The sequence below is a fragment of the Astyanax mexicanus genome, chromosome 9 (genome assembly GCF_023375975.1).
Source record: "Astyanax mexicanus isolate ESR-SI-001 chromosome 9, AstMex3_surface, whole genome shotgun sequence".
Lineage (NCBI taxonomy): Eukaryota > Metazoa > Chordata > Actinopteri > Characiformes > Acestrorhamphidae > Astyanax > Astyanax mexicanus.
In genome coordinates, this window is record NC_064416.1 from 32,915,550 (window position 1) to 32,934,245 (window position 18,696).

At 35.8% G+C, this 18,696-nt stretch overlaps 3 protein-coding genes across 3 annotated transcripts in view; 2 read left to right on the forward strand and 1 right to left on the reverse strand.

Moving 5' to 3' along the window:
* Positions 1-18,696, forward strand: part of LOC103026716 (ATP-sensitive inward rectifier potassium channel 1) — a 342,879-nt gene that overhangs the window by 136,808 nt on the left and 187,375 nt on the right. The window lies entirely within an intron of this gene.
* On the reverse strand, positions 144-2,454 carry LOC103026111 (ATP-sensitive inward rectifier potassium channel 1). Its single transcript, XM_007250996.4, has 2 exons — positions 2,361-2,454; positions 144-1,561 (listed from the first exon to the last, which is right to left on the reverse strand). The coding sequence occupies exon 2, from the start codon at positions 1,536-1,538 to the stop codon at positions 435-437; it is 1,104 nt and encodes a 367-aa protein (XP_007251058.3). The 5' UTR covers positions 1,539-1,561; positions 2,361-2,454; the 3' UTR covers positions 144-434.
* Positions 8,596-13,059, forward strand: LOC103025792 (ATP-sensitive inward rectifier potassium channel 1). The gene is made up of 2 exons (XM_007250995.4): positions 8,596-8,734; positions 11,385-13,059. Exon 2 carries the CDS (start codon positions 11,411-11,413, stop codon positions 12,530-12,532), a length of 1,122 nt encoding a protein of 373 aa, XP_007251057.1. The 5' UTR covers positions 8,596-8,734; positions 11,385-11,410; the 3' UTR covers positions 12,533-13,059.

Consider the following 18,696-nt stretch of genomic DNA (forward strand, 5'->3'; position numbering starts at 1 on the left):
ATATGGACAATTATTAGTTGTAGGATTGTGTCATCTTTTCCTGCATTATTCCACTATGAATCTGTGAATTTGTAAACAGATGAACAGAGTAGATTTGACTGCAACTAAAAGGAGAGAGACAGAAGTTAACATAGACACGGGAGTAATTTAATGCAAGTTTTTATTTTAATGAATTCTTATGAACGTATTACATAATTAACAAATATTTTTTACAAGGTGTACAACTATAAAAACTAAATCATTTCAACAACTTTGTAAATACATCATAAAGAAAGAAACTCATATAAACACAAAGGCACATTCATTCTATACTCGATACTAGGTCAGTGAAGATGACATCAAATATGCCTTATAACATATGCAAGAAGAGTAAAGTAGCATTTTGGTAGTTCTCTCAAATTTTACAGTTTCCTTGTATTGATTGATTTCCAGCACTATTGGCCACTAGTTTCAGTCATTTCAAACCCCTCATTGCAAGCACCATATCTGGGAGGAGGAGGGTGTCCATTAATATTGTAGAAGCAGTAAGCACAGTGCGAGGTTGATGTTGGTACCACCCTGGCAAAGTTGGAGAAGTCCACGCGGTACTTCCCCTCCTTGCTGCGGGAGATGATGGGCAGGAACTGGTAGCCCCACATGATCTCTCGAGGGACGTAGGACGTCCGTACCTGGCATGAGAAGCTGGTGGACTCGGCGACACTGTCCAGAAACACCACCAGCTCAAAGTCCTGCTGGTGTAGATTATCTACTGCCATCTCAAAGAAGGGGCTTGTCTTGTCGATCACATGGTACAGGGTGAGTGGAGAGATGAAGAACATGTTTTCTTTCCCCGATTCTACACTGAAGTCGATGTTGACCTGGTCCATGATGACCGTTTCCCCTTCTGGCGTGACTTTGGTTCTGATCAGTTTACCATAAATTTGGGTTCCAATCATCAGCGATTTGCGGATGTTGGCCACCCGTATCTTCAAACAGAGGGCATCGTGATTGGCACAGATGACGGCCATCTCGCTGAACATGATGGCCTTGGCTCGTCTCTTTGGTAAGGCGATTTTCGCCGTCACCACACCACCCCAGAAGCAGGTGATTATCGTGCCGAGGATGACCTGGAACACATAGACAGTGATGGCACTCGGACAGTTGGAAGTGATCGCCCGCCAACCATAGGCAATAAAGGTCTGCGTCTCCAAAGAGTACAGGAAGGCGGTGGTCATGCCAGTGACATTAACTACACAAGCAGTCGTGAAATCCACAGGATGCTGCCAAGCCAGGTCGCCATGGTCGCGGGCGATCCAGTACCAGAGAAGTCCGAACACAAACCAGGTGATAAGAAAGGATGCCACGAAGAAGAACATAACAAAAGCCCAGGAGATCTCCACCAAAGTGGTCCAGATGTCCAGCATGTAGGCGTACTTGCTTCTGTACCTCACGTTGATGAACTCAATGTTGCAGTGGCCATCTTTGGTCACCAGGCGGTTGTGGTGGATCTGCCATTTGGTCAGGAAGTCTATGAGCAGCTGTGGAAAACTTCGGGTCATCCTCACAATCGAAGGTAGTCAATCTGGGAAGAGATCATTGTTTATTTTAACATTGATTTTAATTTCTACAATCTGTTGTGCTTGCTTTGTCAATAAAAAAGAGAACAAGCCATAATATTATATTATAGCCTATAAAAAAGATTTCAAAATTAAAAGTGAACATTTCTGTTGTAAATTTGCAGACAGACAAGTAGTATACATTTTTCACACTATAGATCCTGCCCATTTGACTGTCATGTACTTGAAGAAGAACTACGAAAACAGGGAGTTAATTTGCGCTGAAGGTTAAGTGTATGTTCAGGTTGAGGTGTAATATGTTAAATTACGCTGAGATATAGATTGAGTTTAAATATAGGTTGGGGTGCAATAGTTTAAGTTAGGCTTTAAGTTGTGGTGTAGGTTCAGGTTATATGTACAAATACCTCTTGAGACATGGCTGAGCATAATTAAACATATATCTACATTAATTAATTAATTAATTCATTCATTCATTCATTTATTACTTCTACTGTATCTTCAATCAGGAAGGTTTAAATAATAATCATCAATTAATCACTGTGTATTTTTGGTAGTTTCTCTCAGGATCTCTTTCATAAGAATTCAAGACCAAACATGTATAACTATTTATTCATTACAATCTACTTTTATTGTATCTGTGCACAAAAAACAGAATAATTTAAGGTGCTCGTCAGCTGCATCAGCTCTATCAGCATGTCACTACTGTAATAAAATACTATACTAATTGTATTCCAATGATGGCAAACTTTATTAGTTCGGAAATGAGTTAATTCATTGATTTAATGAATAAAGAATGGAACCTACCTGCAATAGAAATTCCCTCACAGACATCCAAAAGACTCAGAAATTGGGAAATGTGCTCTCTCTCTCTCTCTCTCTTCTGTTGAAAACATATCTCCAGGCATTCACGTGGTGTTCTCAGGCTGCCCGTAGCATGGGTAGTGTTTACCTGTACACAGGATGGTTTGAATAGAGTGGGTAAAGGATTTACACAACATGTCTTAATGAGAATGTCTTGTGTTTTCTTGTTTTGTTGAACATAAGCAATATTCCCTAAATAGTTTTGGAGAAAGAACTGGGTTAGCTACTGCACAAAGACAACAGCAAAAACAACAGAAAACCGTTCAATAAAGAAGATTTAGACTATTCACATTCACATTCACTCTTAAAAAAAAATAAAGGTTGCAGTGATGGTTTGGAGAGCCATGTCATCTGTTGGTGTAGGCACACTGTGTTATATCAGTGAGACAGTGAGTTTTAGTTCTTTTTTGGACAAAATTACTGAAATATGATTCCGATTATTATAATACGATTGCTTCAGTATAAAAATAAAATCTACAATATGTCCCTGCTGAAAAATGTAGGCACAAGACTAGACTATGGTGGTGGCTGGTTTTAGATGGTCTAAGCTGAGGTGAAAACATGCCTATTTTTCCAGCTAACAAAGAATTTTAGCCCATAACATTACAGAAACAATGTTCCAGGAACTTTTTTTGAAAACATGTGACATAATAATGGTTTGTATCAAAATGTTATTAGAATGTTTCTCACATAATGTTCCCAGCTAGATAAATACAAACATTATGGAAAAGGTAAAATTAACATTCCCAATAAAAAAATTAAACATTGACAGTGATATTGCAGTGGTGTTTAAAACGTTAAATAAAAACATTCCAGGAACATCCAGAAAACTTGACAGATCAAGAACATTAACAAGAACATAAACTGTAACATTTAGAAAACTTTCTACTATCCAAACAAAGTTTGGTTTGGTTGATTTGGCTTATAGACCCTATAAACCGTTAAACTTAAGACCCTCTGAATCTGCTCAGACTGTTTTCTCAGTATGAATTAAATATTTTACTACATTTAAAAAATGTTGAACTATTTTTGTAGTTTGTTTTGTAAAAGAAAACATGTAAATGTTGAAAAAACTATATACATTGCACATCAAACCGACTTAGAATATTAAATACAATTTAACACATTAACAGTGTTCAAAGCATGAGAACCGCCTTGGTGGGAATCTGCCAATAAAGGTAAGATTATTAAGAGTCTAATAAGAAGGTCATATTTTGGGCAGACTGTGGCAGATTCTCCCCAAGGTTCTCACAAAGCTTATTGACTAGCTGGTTATCATCAGGAATATCTTATTATTCATGTAGTCCACAGAGTTATCTGAAGATATCTGATATAGTGTGTATAAAAAATGAGAAGCTGGACAATAGATCATGACCGGTAGACTGGTTTACTTTAACACTTTTTTTTGTTTTTTAACAGTTTTATGGCAGGTCTTTCCAGACAATACTAAGATATTTGATATACTCAAGTCTTGTTTTTGAGGGAAAATAAAAAGACAGAACAACATTCAACAGCAAGGGCATGCTAATAAATTTACTATTCAATAGTCTGTATAATGTTGTTTTATGGATGTTTTTGCTACTATGTACACGTAGTAGCAAACATTGTTTGCTTAGTTATCTGTAGTGAGGCTGCAATGTGTGGCTATTGTATGGTTATGTATGTATGGTTATTTAATAAATGAGAAGCTACTCCCTGCATCAGCTAAAACATAATAACCCATGCAGAAATTATCCAAAGGGAGGCTCTTACTAATTTAGTTTAATTAAAGTTAAATGCAGGGGGTGACCTTTTTTTTCTCATAGATTTGTGCACCCATCGTCTGCAAGCAGAAAACAAAAAGACAATTCCTAATTATTACTTCTATAATGCATAGCAAATCAAACAGAAAATCAGTTATTACCAAGAAAAAAAAGATATACTTAACTCCATTGGTGACATTTATAAACTCTTATGAAACAATGACTTTGGGTCCAGTATTAATATTTCATACATACAATAAATGCATTACATGCATGATACAGCAAAAAAAGTGTACTACTGTGTATTTTTTTTTTTAATTTAAGGTTTTCTCTTCACACCGAGCCCAGTGGAGGTTCCGGCCAGCAGCTCTTCCGGTTCTCGTGTTAATGTTTATATTAGTGCTTTGACTCTCTAGGAATCACGGCCAGGGGTTCAGTCAACAAACACAATGACCAACAAACAAACTCCGAGTTTCTCAGAACACAAACTTACAGAGAACCAGTCACACAGTCATTAACAGACTAAACCTAAATCTGTAGAAAGAGACGCTATCTTCAGACTGGTTTATTTTAACACTTTTTTTTGTTTTTTAACAGTTTTATGGCAGGTCTTTCCAGACAATACTAAGATATTTGATATACTCAAGTCTTGTTTTTGAGGGAAAATAAAAAGACAGATCAACATTCAACAGCAAGGGCATGCTAATAAATTTACTATTCAATAGTCTGTATAATGTTGTTTTATGGATGTTTTTGCTACTATGTACACGTAGTAGCAAACATGTACTGGGCCCGTTCACAGCTGGCATATATTTCCTCAGTTCTGGTTTTGGACTGAGTGTGTTGATTAGTGTGTGTTTGGATCTGTGATGGTCTGAGTTCTCAGAATTTCTGGGTGTTTTGTTCATTGGGTTTGTTGACCGTGCCCCTGTATACGGTTCCTACAGACTCAAAACAACACGAATATAAACATGACAACCGGAAGAGAGCTGCTGCTGGCCGGAACTTTTACGTAGCTCAGTTTTAATAGAAAACATTACCGGGACACCTTTGTGCTGCAATTTATACAGTATGTCATGCAGCTACTGTATATATGATACTGTTTATTGAAACTTTAATCAGACCATGCTACCAATACATGCAAATGCACTCTGTTTTTTTTTTTTTATTGTTTGCTTAGTTATCTGTAGTGAGGCTGCAATGTGTGGCTTTGAAATTGCAATGTGTGCATGCACAATAATCATATCATAAAGAATTACAACTTTTTTTTCCCAACCATACACTCTAAGAAATATAAGTACAGATTTGTACTTAAAAGAGTACAAAGCTTGTCGCTGGGGCTGTACCTTATATTGAGGCACAAAAAAGTACCTTTCAGTGAAAGTCCTTTTTTGTACCCATGGTTTTTGTGGCAGTAAAGATCATAAAGATTATAAACATTATCATCAACTAAATATGGCTCAAAAACTTGATGATCCAAAATTGTCTGGCTTTCAAATAAAAAAATGTGCAATTTAAATATATACTGTTCATTAGTACAGTGATGCAGAATACTGAATGTACCCTTTGGCTGGTTAAATGGTACAAATTTGTACTTATTTCTGTTAGGAATGACTTTGTACTTCAGAGGGAACAAATCTGACCCTGTAAAGACCAATATTGTACCTTTGAGGGTACAATTATAAAGAGTGTACCTTCGAGTACAAAAAAGTACTCATGTCGTACCTCTGTTTTTTAGAGTGTAGCATGTGGTTCTTTCCACTAGGGGTTGCAAAGACTAGTCCTAATAATTTCCAGTTGCCAAAGAAACATTAAATATGGAGGTATAATTTTAAGCCTAGTCAGCTGTTTTTTCTAATAATATTTAACCTATTTGTTTTAGTTGTCAATCAGCATTAAAATAGCAGCTAAAATAAATAAACTTATTAATTTAGCGATCTCCCAAGTTCTTTCCTTTGCTTTAATTATGCAATTTATGACTAGTCAACAATTGTTTTGAACAATCAGCAGAAAGCACTTACTAATCGTGCAACCCCTACTTTCCACATGGTTATTTAATAAATGAGAAGCTACTCCCTGCATCAGCTAAAACATAATAACCCATGCAGAAATTATCCAAAGGGAGGCTCTTACTAATTTAGTTAAATTAAAGTTAAATGCAGGGGGTGACCTTTTTTTTCTCATAGATTTGTGCACCCATCGTCTGCAAGCAGAAAACAAAAAGACAATTCCTAATTATTACTTCTATAATGCATAGCAAATCAAACAGAAAATCAGTTATTACCAAGAAAAAAAAGATATACTTAACTCCATTGGTGACATTTATAAACTCTTATGAAACAATGACTTTGGGTCCAGTATTAATATTTCATACATACAATAAATGCATTACATGCATGATACAGCAAAAAAAGTGTACTACTGTGTATTTTTTTTTTTTAATTTAAGGTTTTCTCTTCACACCGAGCCCAGTGGAGGTTCCGGCCAGCAGCTCTTCCGGTTCTCGTGTTAATGTTTATATTAGTGCTTTGACTCTCTAGGAATCACGGCCAGGGGTTCAGTCAACAAACACAATGACCAACAAACAAACTCCGAGTTTCTCAGAACACAAACTTACAGAGAACCAGTCACACAGTCATTAACAGACTAAACCTAAATCTGTAGAAAGAGACGCTATCTTCAGCTCATATGCAACCAAAAATTGGAAAATTCTAATTAACCACACTGTGTTTCTTACCTTTGCTTTTACTTTTATTTGCCTGCAGGCAACAGTTTTATTCTTTCTATATAATTGTATTAATTTAATGAATTAATATACAACTCTGGAAAAAAAGAGTTTCTGATTCAGTTTCTGAATCAGTTTTTCTGATTATTTTTTTTTCATAGGTAAATGTTTAGGTAAAATGAACGTTGTTTTTCTTCTACATACTACGGACAACATTTCTCCCAAATTCTCCCAAATTCCCAGAAATCAATATTTGGTGGGATAATTGTGGGTTTAATTACAGTTTTCATGCATCTTGGCATGTTCTCCTCCACCAGTCATACACACTGCTTTTGGATAACTTTATGCCTCTCCTGGTGCAAAAAATCAAGCAGTTCAGCTTGGTTTGATGGCTTGTGATCATCCATCTTCCTCTTGATTATATTTCAGAGCTTTTAAATTTGGTAAAATCAAAGAAACTAATTTTTAGGTGGTCTCTTTTTCTTTTTACAGAACTGTAGATTCATTTCTGCATTTCAGAGCTGTTAATACACAAGTAAATACAAAATGCAGTTTTTAAATGAAGCTTTTCATTAATAAGGGAGGAAAAAACCTACATGGGCCTGTGTGAATTTTTTTTGCCCCCAGTTAAAACATGACTTAATTGTGGTTTGTCACACAGTTCAATTTCTCCAGCCACACTCAGGCCTTATTACTGAATACTACTCTCAATTATTAAATCACTAAGAATCACTACCTCACAAAACAGCTAGACATCATGCCAAAATCCAAAGAAATTCAGGAACAAACGAGAAAGAAAGTAACTGAGATCTATCAGTCTGGAAAAGGTTATAAAGTCTTTTCTAAATTTTTGGTACTATACACAAACGGCGCTTCCCAGGACTGGCCGACCGCCCAAAATTACCCCAAGAGCACAGTGACGACTCATCCAAGAAGTCACAAAACACCCCACAACAACATCCAAATTGCAGCTCTCACTTCCTTCAGTTCAGGACAAAAATTGCATGCATGGCAGAGTGCCAAGACTGAAAACTGCAGAGCAAAAAGAATATTAAAGCTCGTCTCAATATTGCCAGAAAACGTCACGATGATCCTTAAGACTTTTGGAAAAGAACTCTGTGGACTGACGAGACAAAAGTTGAACTTTTAAATGTCCGGCCATCTGTTATGACCTCAAGCTGAAACAAACAATAGCTGATAGAACCACATGGACAAGAGATTACATTACAAACCTTTATCTACAACAAGCTCTACAATAAAACAGAGAGCTACTACATTCACTACTACCACTTAAATCTTTACTTTGCAGAACAGAAGCCTTATGTTGTTTTAATAGCATGGCCTGGAGCATTCATTCAGCCTCCACCTTTTCCTTTAATAATACTAAGTATATCAAATATCAAGTATTGTCTAGACTGTCCTGTGAAAAAGCATTAAAAACACAAAAAGCTGTAAAAGTAAACCAGTCCCCCGTACATGACCCTTTGTTTTGTCCAGTTTAATCTAATTTATTCTTTCAGTATCATAAACTAGATAAACTTCATACAAACACCAAACACCAAAAATATAATTTTTACTTTTAGACCACAATTTTTATTCCCCCATCCCCCGTCATACTCAGGAGAACAGCTGGCTGCTGTGTATTAGTAAACATCACTCATCCCGTCCAGCTTTAGCAGGAGGAGGAGGTACAACAAGGCTCACTTGAGACAATGAGAGACAATGTAGAAGCAAGAGTAATTTTATTTCTATTTTAGAGAATTGCGTTTCATCAATAATTTTAAATAACTGGAACTGCTGTCTGGTTTTGGACTTTTGCAACCAAAATTAACGGGGAATTTCATCATATGGTAAGTTTTAAACATAACACTGAAATATTAAGGGTCAGTTTAGACAGGTAATAAGCCTAGTTGTAGACTATTTTATTTAATTTCAATAGAAAATCTGTATTCAAAATGCTGCATTGTTTAGATTGGGCTTAACTCTTATCTGGGGAACAGCCACTAACTTTATTTCAGTGTTCTAGTGTGTTTTTAATATGTTTTCTAGTTTCCATTCCATATTTATTTAGGTATGAGCTAAAATATATAAACTAAACAACATTTATAGCATTCTTTATTAAACATATTGATACCTGACAAGTTCTTGTACTGTTAATGTTTTTGGTTCAAAACTATTAAACTATCGTCCAAATGACAAAAATATATATATTTTTAAAATATTTTATTTATATTTTTATTTGTATGTATTATTCGGGTTTTATGAAATTTTAAAAATAAGAAACAACAGAAATAACACTATGCAAGTGTAATTTAAGTTCTTTTGTGGACTATAATTATTTTGATAGGGCTTTGGCCTGTTCATAATCACTGTTGTCACTTTTTTAGTAGCCAGATAATGCAAATTAAATTTAAAGTGTTATAAACACTCTTGACTTTGGTAACCACTGGTTCCTTAAATCAGCTGTCTGTCACTCCAAAATTCTTCAGAAAAATCTGTGGATAGACCTTAAAAAAGCAGAGTTCATGGTTTTAAATAGGGACACTGAAATACATAGTAAAGAAATGCATCAAATGTAATATTTTTTAATTTTTTATGTAATATTTATGTAATATTTTTTTACTTATTTATTTATTAATTCCCCAAAGAAGAGTTGAAAGTCATTTTATTGGCTACAAAACACAAGCGTGTTCACAAGCTGTCATATTTAACACATTATTAATGTACTGTACTGTATTGTCTATGTAGGGTGCCCAAACATATGCTTTTTGATGGTTACAAATTTAGAAAAATAGTCTTGCTTCCAATATTTTAAAAATGCCTTATTTTATTATTATGGAAACTATTAAAACAAGTAACATTTTACTTGCTTAGCTCTTCACACTTATTATGTAAACTTTGACCAGGGGTTCCCAAACATTTGCAAGCAACTTTATGTGCACAAATTTGTATAAATACATGAGACCTAATAAAACACTGAAAAAAATCTCATCAAGTATACCATGTGATCACAAACTGAGCTGATTTCATCCAGTTTAAAGTACTGATTTACTAGGAAATGAAACAATGTAGGCAAAAATATATTTAGATTAAACATATTTAGATTAATCTATGTATGTTAATCTATGATGTTACAATCATTTTATTTACAGTTCACATGCTTTCATTAAATGTTTTATTTATTTATTTTTGCTTATTTCTATAACTAAATGCTAAAGAACAACTTTAGTGTAATGTTCTTGTGTCATACATGTTGCACCAGAATGTTAAATTATAATATATAAAATTAATTAAAATATTTACAGTCATGTGCAGTCTATAATAAAAAGAAATGAATGAATGAAGAAATGAGTTAATGAAAAAAAAAAAACGTGCTGCTTGCTGATTTTATCTAATTTAAATTTGAATTTGGCATCAGTACTCAGAAATTGATCTGGGCTCTTATGGGTTATGTTAAATTATCATCTGGTGTTACCTTAAGGGCCTTATATTATACCCTGCCATAGGCGCATTACAATGTTTATTGCTATCTTGCACCCTGCAAACAGTCTTTTTTCACACTTGGAACTTACGCCGTTAAAAAAGCAATAGACTTGATAAATGAATATATCTACACTGATGGGCTTGGTGGTCTGGAGGTGAGGTGTGTTCAGACAAATATCTGCTGTGTTGCAATCTTAGCGAAGTGGAAAATGCAGGTGCGCCACTGACTGATTAGAACCCTGGCAACAGTCAACAATCAGACGTCCATATTTATCTTAGCCACGTATGTGCGCTATGTGTTCATTTCTGCTTGTTAAACACACGTGGATGCACTGCAGCCTGAAAACCCAACTTTTACATCAACATTAAACAGAATACACAAAACATTAACATTGCTGTTCCTGTAAATTAACTGCCGCCACACCTTCACAGAGCGCCACATGCAGGTTGTTCCCTCTACTGAGAAGCACAGAAGTGCTGCGCTATTAAAATACCAATACGCCAAAGTCAGAGAGCACCTGGTTCTTAAAGGGAATGGCACGTGACACTCTGATTGGTTTATTTTATGTTACACTCCAAACTCAACCATGATTGATTAGGAAACTTAGAATATACCTTTTGAGCTGCGCAAGGTGTAAATCAAGCTTCAGGCTAATACTGTTGACAATTTGCCTACAGATCGTTAAAAAAAAACAGGGCCCTCGGAGAGGGAGTGAGGTCTGATAGTCGGTGCAAATGGATGGGACGTTCCCTTTCTGAAGTTTGTGGGCAGATATTTAACATACTTTATAGAAGGCATTACCACCCACAGCGGACAGCACTGTCGGTGGTAAGTATCTGGCTAGAATTGTCCTTGCAAAATGCTACAGGTCAGTGCAGTATACTTAATCTACCATAGGACATGACAAAAGTCACTGGACAAGATATCTATTCGTTCCTGTCTCTTGATATGTAGCATGTCAGTGTATTTTGCTATTAAGAAATGTAACATACTGCATATCAATGCTCTATCCCCAGCTTGACCTCGCTGTACACTGTACAGGATGACCCGCACTTTGTTGCAGTTACTCCGCGACTACTTGGAGGAACGTCGGATCCACAGGAACCGACTTGTGACCAAAGATGGCCACTGCAACGTCGCATATGGCAGCGTCAAGTACAGCCACTTCTTCATCTCCGTTCTGGATTTCTGGACCACCCTGATGGAGATGCGCTGGCGTTACGTCACTCTTCACTTTGCAGCTTCCTTCATATTCAGCTGGTTCATCTTCGGGCTCTTCTGGTACTGGGCTATTGTCGCTAACGGAGACTTGCCTTGGCAGAATCCACCCGCCAACCACAGCTTCTGTGTGCTGAATGTCGTCGATATGACTGGCGCTTTCCTTCAGTCCATCGAGACCCAGATGTCCATCGGTTACGGCTATCGACTTCTGACCCCAGCCTGCAATAGCACCATCACCATCTTCACGATTCAGTGTGTCTTCGGGACAATAATTATCTGTTTCTGGTGCGCTGTGATCATGACAAAAGTTGCCAGGCCCAAGAAACGAGCCAAGACCATCACCTTCAGCGAGATGGCGGTCATCAGCAGCAAACAGAACCGGCTCTGCCTGCAGATTCGAGTCGCCAACTTGCGCAAAAGCTTGCTTATTGGAAGCCAAATTTATGGAAAGCTGTTCAGGACAACGGTCTCACCAGAAGGCGAGGTCATCATCATGGACCAGATTGGAGTAGATTTCATGATGGACGCCGGAAAGGATAACCTCTTCTTCGTCTGCCCACTGACACTGTACCACATAATTGACGAATCGAGCCCCTTCTTCAGGATGACGGTGGACACTCTGCAGATGCAGGAGTTTGAGCTGGTGGTGTTTCTGGATGGCACGGCCGAGAGCACCAGCTCCTCCTGCCAGGTCCGGACGTCCTATATTCCTCGAGAGATCATGTGGGGCTACCAGTTCCTCCCCATCATCTCCCGCAGTAGAGAGGGACGGTACCGTGTGGACTTCTCCAACTTCTCCAGAGTGGTTCCTGTAGACACAGCACCCAGCGCCTACTACTTCCCTAGTGAGGAAAATCTGTTTCACCATTCTGGCGCCAGCACTGATGATGAGGGGTTTCAAGAGATGGAAAAATGTGAGCCTTCTGGGGCGTCCAACATGTGATCCAGAGGTTTTCAACATTGGGGAAGCAGTGGCATTCTGATAATTGTATATACTTCCACACTCTTGTCATTTATAACCTTTGGTTTAATGGTTTCCCAGTTGTATATTCATGTTTCGAAGACTCTTGCACTCCCACAATTTCTGCTGTACAGCAAAAGGTTTCATAAAGACCAAAAGTATTGGGACATCTACTCATTTATTGTTTCTTCTAGAGTAATCCTGCTTTTGTTGTAGTAACTTTCTCTACTGTCCAGGAAAGTCTTTCTACTAGATTCTGGAGCATTGACATAAGGTTTTGATTGCATTCAGCAACAAAAGCATTCTTAGTGAGCTCCTGATGTTGGATGGGATGGTCACCATGCCACCCTAGCTTAGCTACCATTGAGGTACTCAGGTAATCATTTTATAAAAAGAATGTAAACTCATATTACTCAGAACAATAGTGTATGAAAATCTGTTTCAGTTGTTGGTTATAGATTATATTTTTGTAACAGTTGTTTCAAATAAACTCTTTGTCTTCCAGTTTTCTCATTTCCCACACCATATAACATCTACAAGAGTTACAGAGAATTATTTACACAATTAATGCAAAAAACAAAACATGATCATCATTTCACCGTTTACCTGTTCTTAACATATAAGATTTACTGAAGTTAAGAAAATCATAACTTCAGTAAAACATGGTGGTGGTAGTTCTGGTGTTCTGATGTCTTGCTGCTTCAGAGCCTGGAAGACCTGTGCTAATAGAAACCATATATTCCTCTGTCTACCGCAGAAAATCCTGAAGGAGAATGGTAAACATGAAAAAACTACAAAAATATGGTAAAACTACAAACCATGGTAAAAGATACGGTAAACATGGTAAACCTATAAGAACATGGTAAACATATGGTAAACATGGTAAAACAATGACAACATTGTAAAACAATGAAAACATGGTAAAACTATCAAAACATGGTTAATAAAAGAATAACATGGTCAAACACGATTAAACTGTAAAACATGCAAAAAAGGTTTGTAAAATTATGGTAAACATGGCAAAACATGGTTACAATATGGCAGCGTTTCTCAACCTTTTTTCTATCACGGCACCCTTTAAATATATGCGAGATGTCAAGGCACCCCAGTTTACGGACGGGGGGGGGGGGGGGGGGGGTGATGGCGCAGTACTTCAGGTGAGAACGAGGGGTGTTGCTGGCGGAATATGAAATAAAATAGCGCGTGCATCGCGTGGGGGGACAAAAACTTTACAGTGTGTCCCAATTTAGGGGCTGCATCCTTCAGAGGCTGTATTCGAAGACAGATTGCGTCACAGCTGCGCAGTAATACACCGCCTCTGTGGGTCGCATCCTTCAGAGTATGCTGCCTGTGAATTGGGACACACCCCGACACGAGCTGACTCTGGGAAGGAAATATGCACGTGAGGCGCAATATTTTGACGGCACCCCCGATGAAGCCAGACGGCACCCCAGGGTGCCGCGGCACCCTGGTTGAGAAACACTGCAATATGGTAAAACATGCTAGAAGTGTGAAAACAGTAAAAATATGGTAAACATGGTAAAAGTGTGAAAACATGGTAAAAATATGGTAAACATGGCAAAACATGGATAACATAGTAAAGCATGGTAAAACTATAAAACATGCTAAAAAAATTGGTTATATTATGGTAAAACGTGGTAAACATGGTAAAACATGGTAAATATATGGTAAACATGGTAAAACATGGTAAACCGGGAAAAACTCGGTAAAAATATGGTAAACAGGGTAAAACATGGTAAAAATATGGTAAATATGGTAAACATGGTAAAACATGGTAAAAATATGGTAAACATGGTAAAAAATGGTAAACATGGTAAACAGGGTAAAACATGGTAAAAATATGGTAAACATTGTAAACAAGGTAAAACATGGTAAAAATATGGTAAACAATGGTAGACAGGGTAAAACATGGTAAAAATATGGTAAACAGGGTAAACAGGGTAAAACATGGTGAATATGGTAAACATGGTAAAATATGGTAAACATGGTAAACAGGGTAAAACATGGTAAAAATATGGTAAATATGGTAAACAGGGTAAAACATGGTAAAAATATGGTAAACAGGGTAAAACATGGTAAACGGGGTAAAACATGGTAAAAATATGGTAAACATGGTAAACAAGGTAAAATATGGTAAAAAATATGGTAAACAAGGTAAAACATGGTAAACAGGGTAAAACATGGTAAAAATATGGTAAACATGGTAAAAATATGGTAAACATGGTAAACCGGGAAAAACATGGTAAAAATATGGTAAACATGTAAACAGGGTAAAGCATGGTAAAAATATGGTACACAGGGTAAAACATGGTAAAAATATGGTAAACATGGTAAATAGGGTAAAACATGGTAAAAAATATGGTAAACATGGTAAAAAATGGTAAACATGGTAAACAGGATAAAACATGGTAACAATATGGTAAACATGGTAAAAATATGGCAAACAAGGTAAATATGGTTGAAATATGTTTAACAGGGTAAAACGTGGTAAACATGGTAACACAAGGTAAAATATGGTAAATAGGGTAAAACATGGTAAAAATATGGTAAACATGGTAAACAAGGTAAAACATGGTAAACAGGGTAAAACATGGTAAAAATATGGTAAACATGGTAAAAATATAGGGTAAAACATGGTAAAAATATGGTAAACATGGTAAACAAGGTAAAACATGGTAAACAGGGTAAAACATGGTAAAAATATGGTAAACATGGTAAAAATATGGTAAACATGGTAAAACACAGTAAAAATATGGCAAACATGGTAAACAGGGTAAAACATGGTAAAAAATATGGTAAATATGGTAAACAGGGTAAAACCATGGTAAAAATATGGTAAAAATGGTAAAAAATATGGTAAACATGGTAAACCGGGAAAAACATGGTAAAAATATGATAAACATGTAAACAGGGTAAAGCATGGTAAAAATATGGTACACAGGGTAAAACATGGTAAAAATATGGTAAACATGGTAAATAGGGTAAAACATGGTAAAAAATATGGTAAACATGGTAAAAAATGGTAAACATGGTAAACAGGATAAAACATGGTAACAATATGGTAAACATGGTAAAAATATGGCAAACAAGGTAAATATGGTTGAAATATGTTTAACAGGGTAAAACGTGGTAAACATGGTAACACATGGTAAAATATGGTAAATAGGGTAAAACATGGTAAAAATATGGTAAACATGGTAAACAAGGTAAAGCATGGTAAACAGGGTAAAACATGGTAAAAATATGGTAAACATGGTAAAAATATGGTAAACATGGTAAAACACAGTAAAAATATGGCAAACATGGTAAACAGGGTAAAACATGGTAAAAAATATGGTAAATATGGTAAACAGGGTAAAACCATGGTAAAAATATGGTAAACATGGTAAAAATATGGTAAACATGGTAAACAAGGTAAACATGGTTAAAATATGGTAAACAGGGTAAAACGTGGTAAACATGGTAAAACATGGTAAAATATGGTAAACAGGGTAAAACGTGGTAAACATGGTAAAACATGGTAAAATATGGTAAACAGGGTAAAACATGGTAAAAATATGGTAAATAGGGTAAAACATGGTAAAGCAGAGTAAAACATGGTAAAAATATGGTAAAACGTGGGAAAACATGGTAAATAGGGTAAAACATGGTAAAATGTGTTAAACTGGCTAAAACATGGTAATCAAGGTAGACAGGATAAAACATGCTAAAAATATGGTAAATATGGTAAATAATGGTAAACAGGGTAAAACATGGTAAACATTGTTAGAACCTGCTATAGCTATAAAACGTGATTAAAACATGGTAAACAAGGTAAAAACATGGTAAAACTATAGTAAACAGGGTAAAATTATTATGTAAGTAGATTTATAAATGAAGTAGATTTATTGAAGTAGATTAATGAAGTGGATTTGAAATGACGTGTTTATAAATGTTTATAAATTATATTATTGTAAGTAAAGGCATGCAGTGAAACTCAGATTTAAGATTTTTTAGTAAAAATAATAAAAAAGTATTTTGTGGGTTATACTTGTCTTGGTTTGTGCATCATATAGTGTTTTCTGTGTAATCAAATATAAGAAACATTTACGAAGATTGCAACCTTCATTTTATACTTTCAGTATATTATACTTAAAAACTCCTCTTCAGAAATTCATTATCATCATTTTATTTATTACATTACATGTATGAACTTCACTAAGTCCTAACATAGACCTTATTCTTTGATTGTTTTAATGCTGGTCATTTTTTAATTCATCAATACAAACACACTAAAGGAAGCATATAACCCTAAACCCCATATTTACAGGATCTGGAGTTAAGTTATAGGTCTGTGTCTGGATTCACAGTTCTCATTTTAGTCACAAGAGGGCAGTCAGTGCAAAGCTATGACTGAATGAGAGATTGCAGCCATGTTGCTTCAGCTTTAGAAACTTGAGTTTACATCATAGTCTGAGTCATTAATTTATTTTAAAGAATGACTCTTTCAATTTTATTTATCATGACATATATTACATTTAATTTGAATGTATATTTAATATTATTTATTAGATTATTTGTATTTTACACATTTTAGACTTTTGCTTGGGTGCCAGTACCCCAGTCCATCATTCTAGATAGGTGTGTGGGCATGTGTTGGGTAAGGTGTGTGTGGTAGTGCAGTGTGTGTGTGTGTATGTGTGTGTGCGTGTGCATAAGTAAGGGCACACCCTGGAATGTCTTTGTTTAAGCGGCTGCCCTCTGACTCAGTACACTGGCCCACAGTGATGCTCAGACATTTCCAGTAATCAAGGGAATTTGCTTGTGTTTGTCACATATATAAATACACACGCACACACACACACCCACACACACACACTGCTCTCCTGAGGGAGGAGGGATGTGAGTATTTTAAGGCGCATGTCTACACACTAAAAACTGAAAGCACTTCAGTTTTAGCAGGAAAATTACAGCTGCTGAAAACCAGCAGAACAAAAACAGCATGCTGTAATAAAACATTTTCATTTTTGCTTATTTTGCTTATTTACAACCACAATTTTCAAAAATTTGGAACGTTGTTTGAAAAAGAATTGTAAAATGAAAAAAAAAAAACAAAAAACAAAGAACAAGACAGAATTCAATGATTTATAAATATAATAGGCCCATATTTTGTTCACAATAGAATATACTGCACATTTTATAAAAGAGGCATTTTACTATTTCAGGAAAAAATTTAGCTTAACTCAATTATAACTGTTCTTAACTGTTTCCTTACTATTACTTAACCATTTAAGCCCCGACTTATATTCTAATGATAAAAAATGTATATATAAAGGCTGTTTCTATCTGTAAATATGTAAAATAACAAAAAATAATAAATAAAAATCGAACAAAATATTTGGATTTTGTTTTTTTATTGCAGTGCAGTCAGTTGTTTAACATTTATTTTTATGTCATCTAACTTTCAAAATTTTTCTTTTTGTTCTACCATCATTCTATGAATGAATAAGTAGACGAATGAATGAATGAATGAACCTTTATTGTCACATAGTCACAAGTACCAGTGAAATTAGCCATCAAAAAAGCAAAACGTTATGCCCCTTTCTGAAGGAATATAAAAACAGGTAAGAAAATAAAGTCACTGATCATCTGCCAGTCTTTTATACTTGATCAAAATCATTTCTAAGGTTTTGGGACTCCAGTGGACCACAGTAAGAGCTACAAAATTATTCAAAAAGGGCATGGACAACTCATCCAAGAGAACAAAGTTTAAGAACTGCTTAAAGGTCTTAATTACCTCAGTTAAGGTCAGTATAAATGAAATAATAAGAAGAAAGAGACTGGTTAAAATTTGGTCTCAATGGGAGAGTTCCATGACAATAAAGAACAAAAAGACCAAAAAGAACACAATGGCCCATCTTACCAACAAACATCTTGACGATCTCCAGAACTTTGGGAAAATATTCTTTGGACTGATGTGAAAAAAGTGGAACTTTTTAGAAGCTGTGTCTTGTTACATCTGTTCTAAAACAAAAAAAAACACGGTGGTGGTAGTGTGATGATCTGGGGCTGCTTTGCTGCTTCAGGTTCTGGAAAACTTGCTGTAATAGATGGAACCAGGAATTCTGCTGTTTCCCAGACAATCC

Coding starts and splice junctions, on each gene's coding strand:
- LOC103026111 (XM_007250996.4), bottom strand. CDS start 1,538: ATGACCCGAAGTTTTCCACAGCTGCTCATAGACTTCCTGACCAAATGG.
- LOC103025792 (XM_007250995.4), top strand. CDS start 11,411: ATGACCCGCACTTTGTTGCAGTTACTCCGCGACTACTTGGAGGAACGT.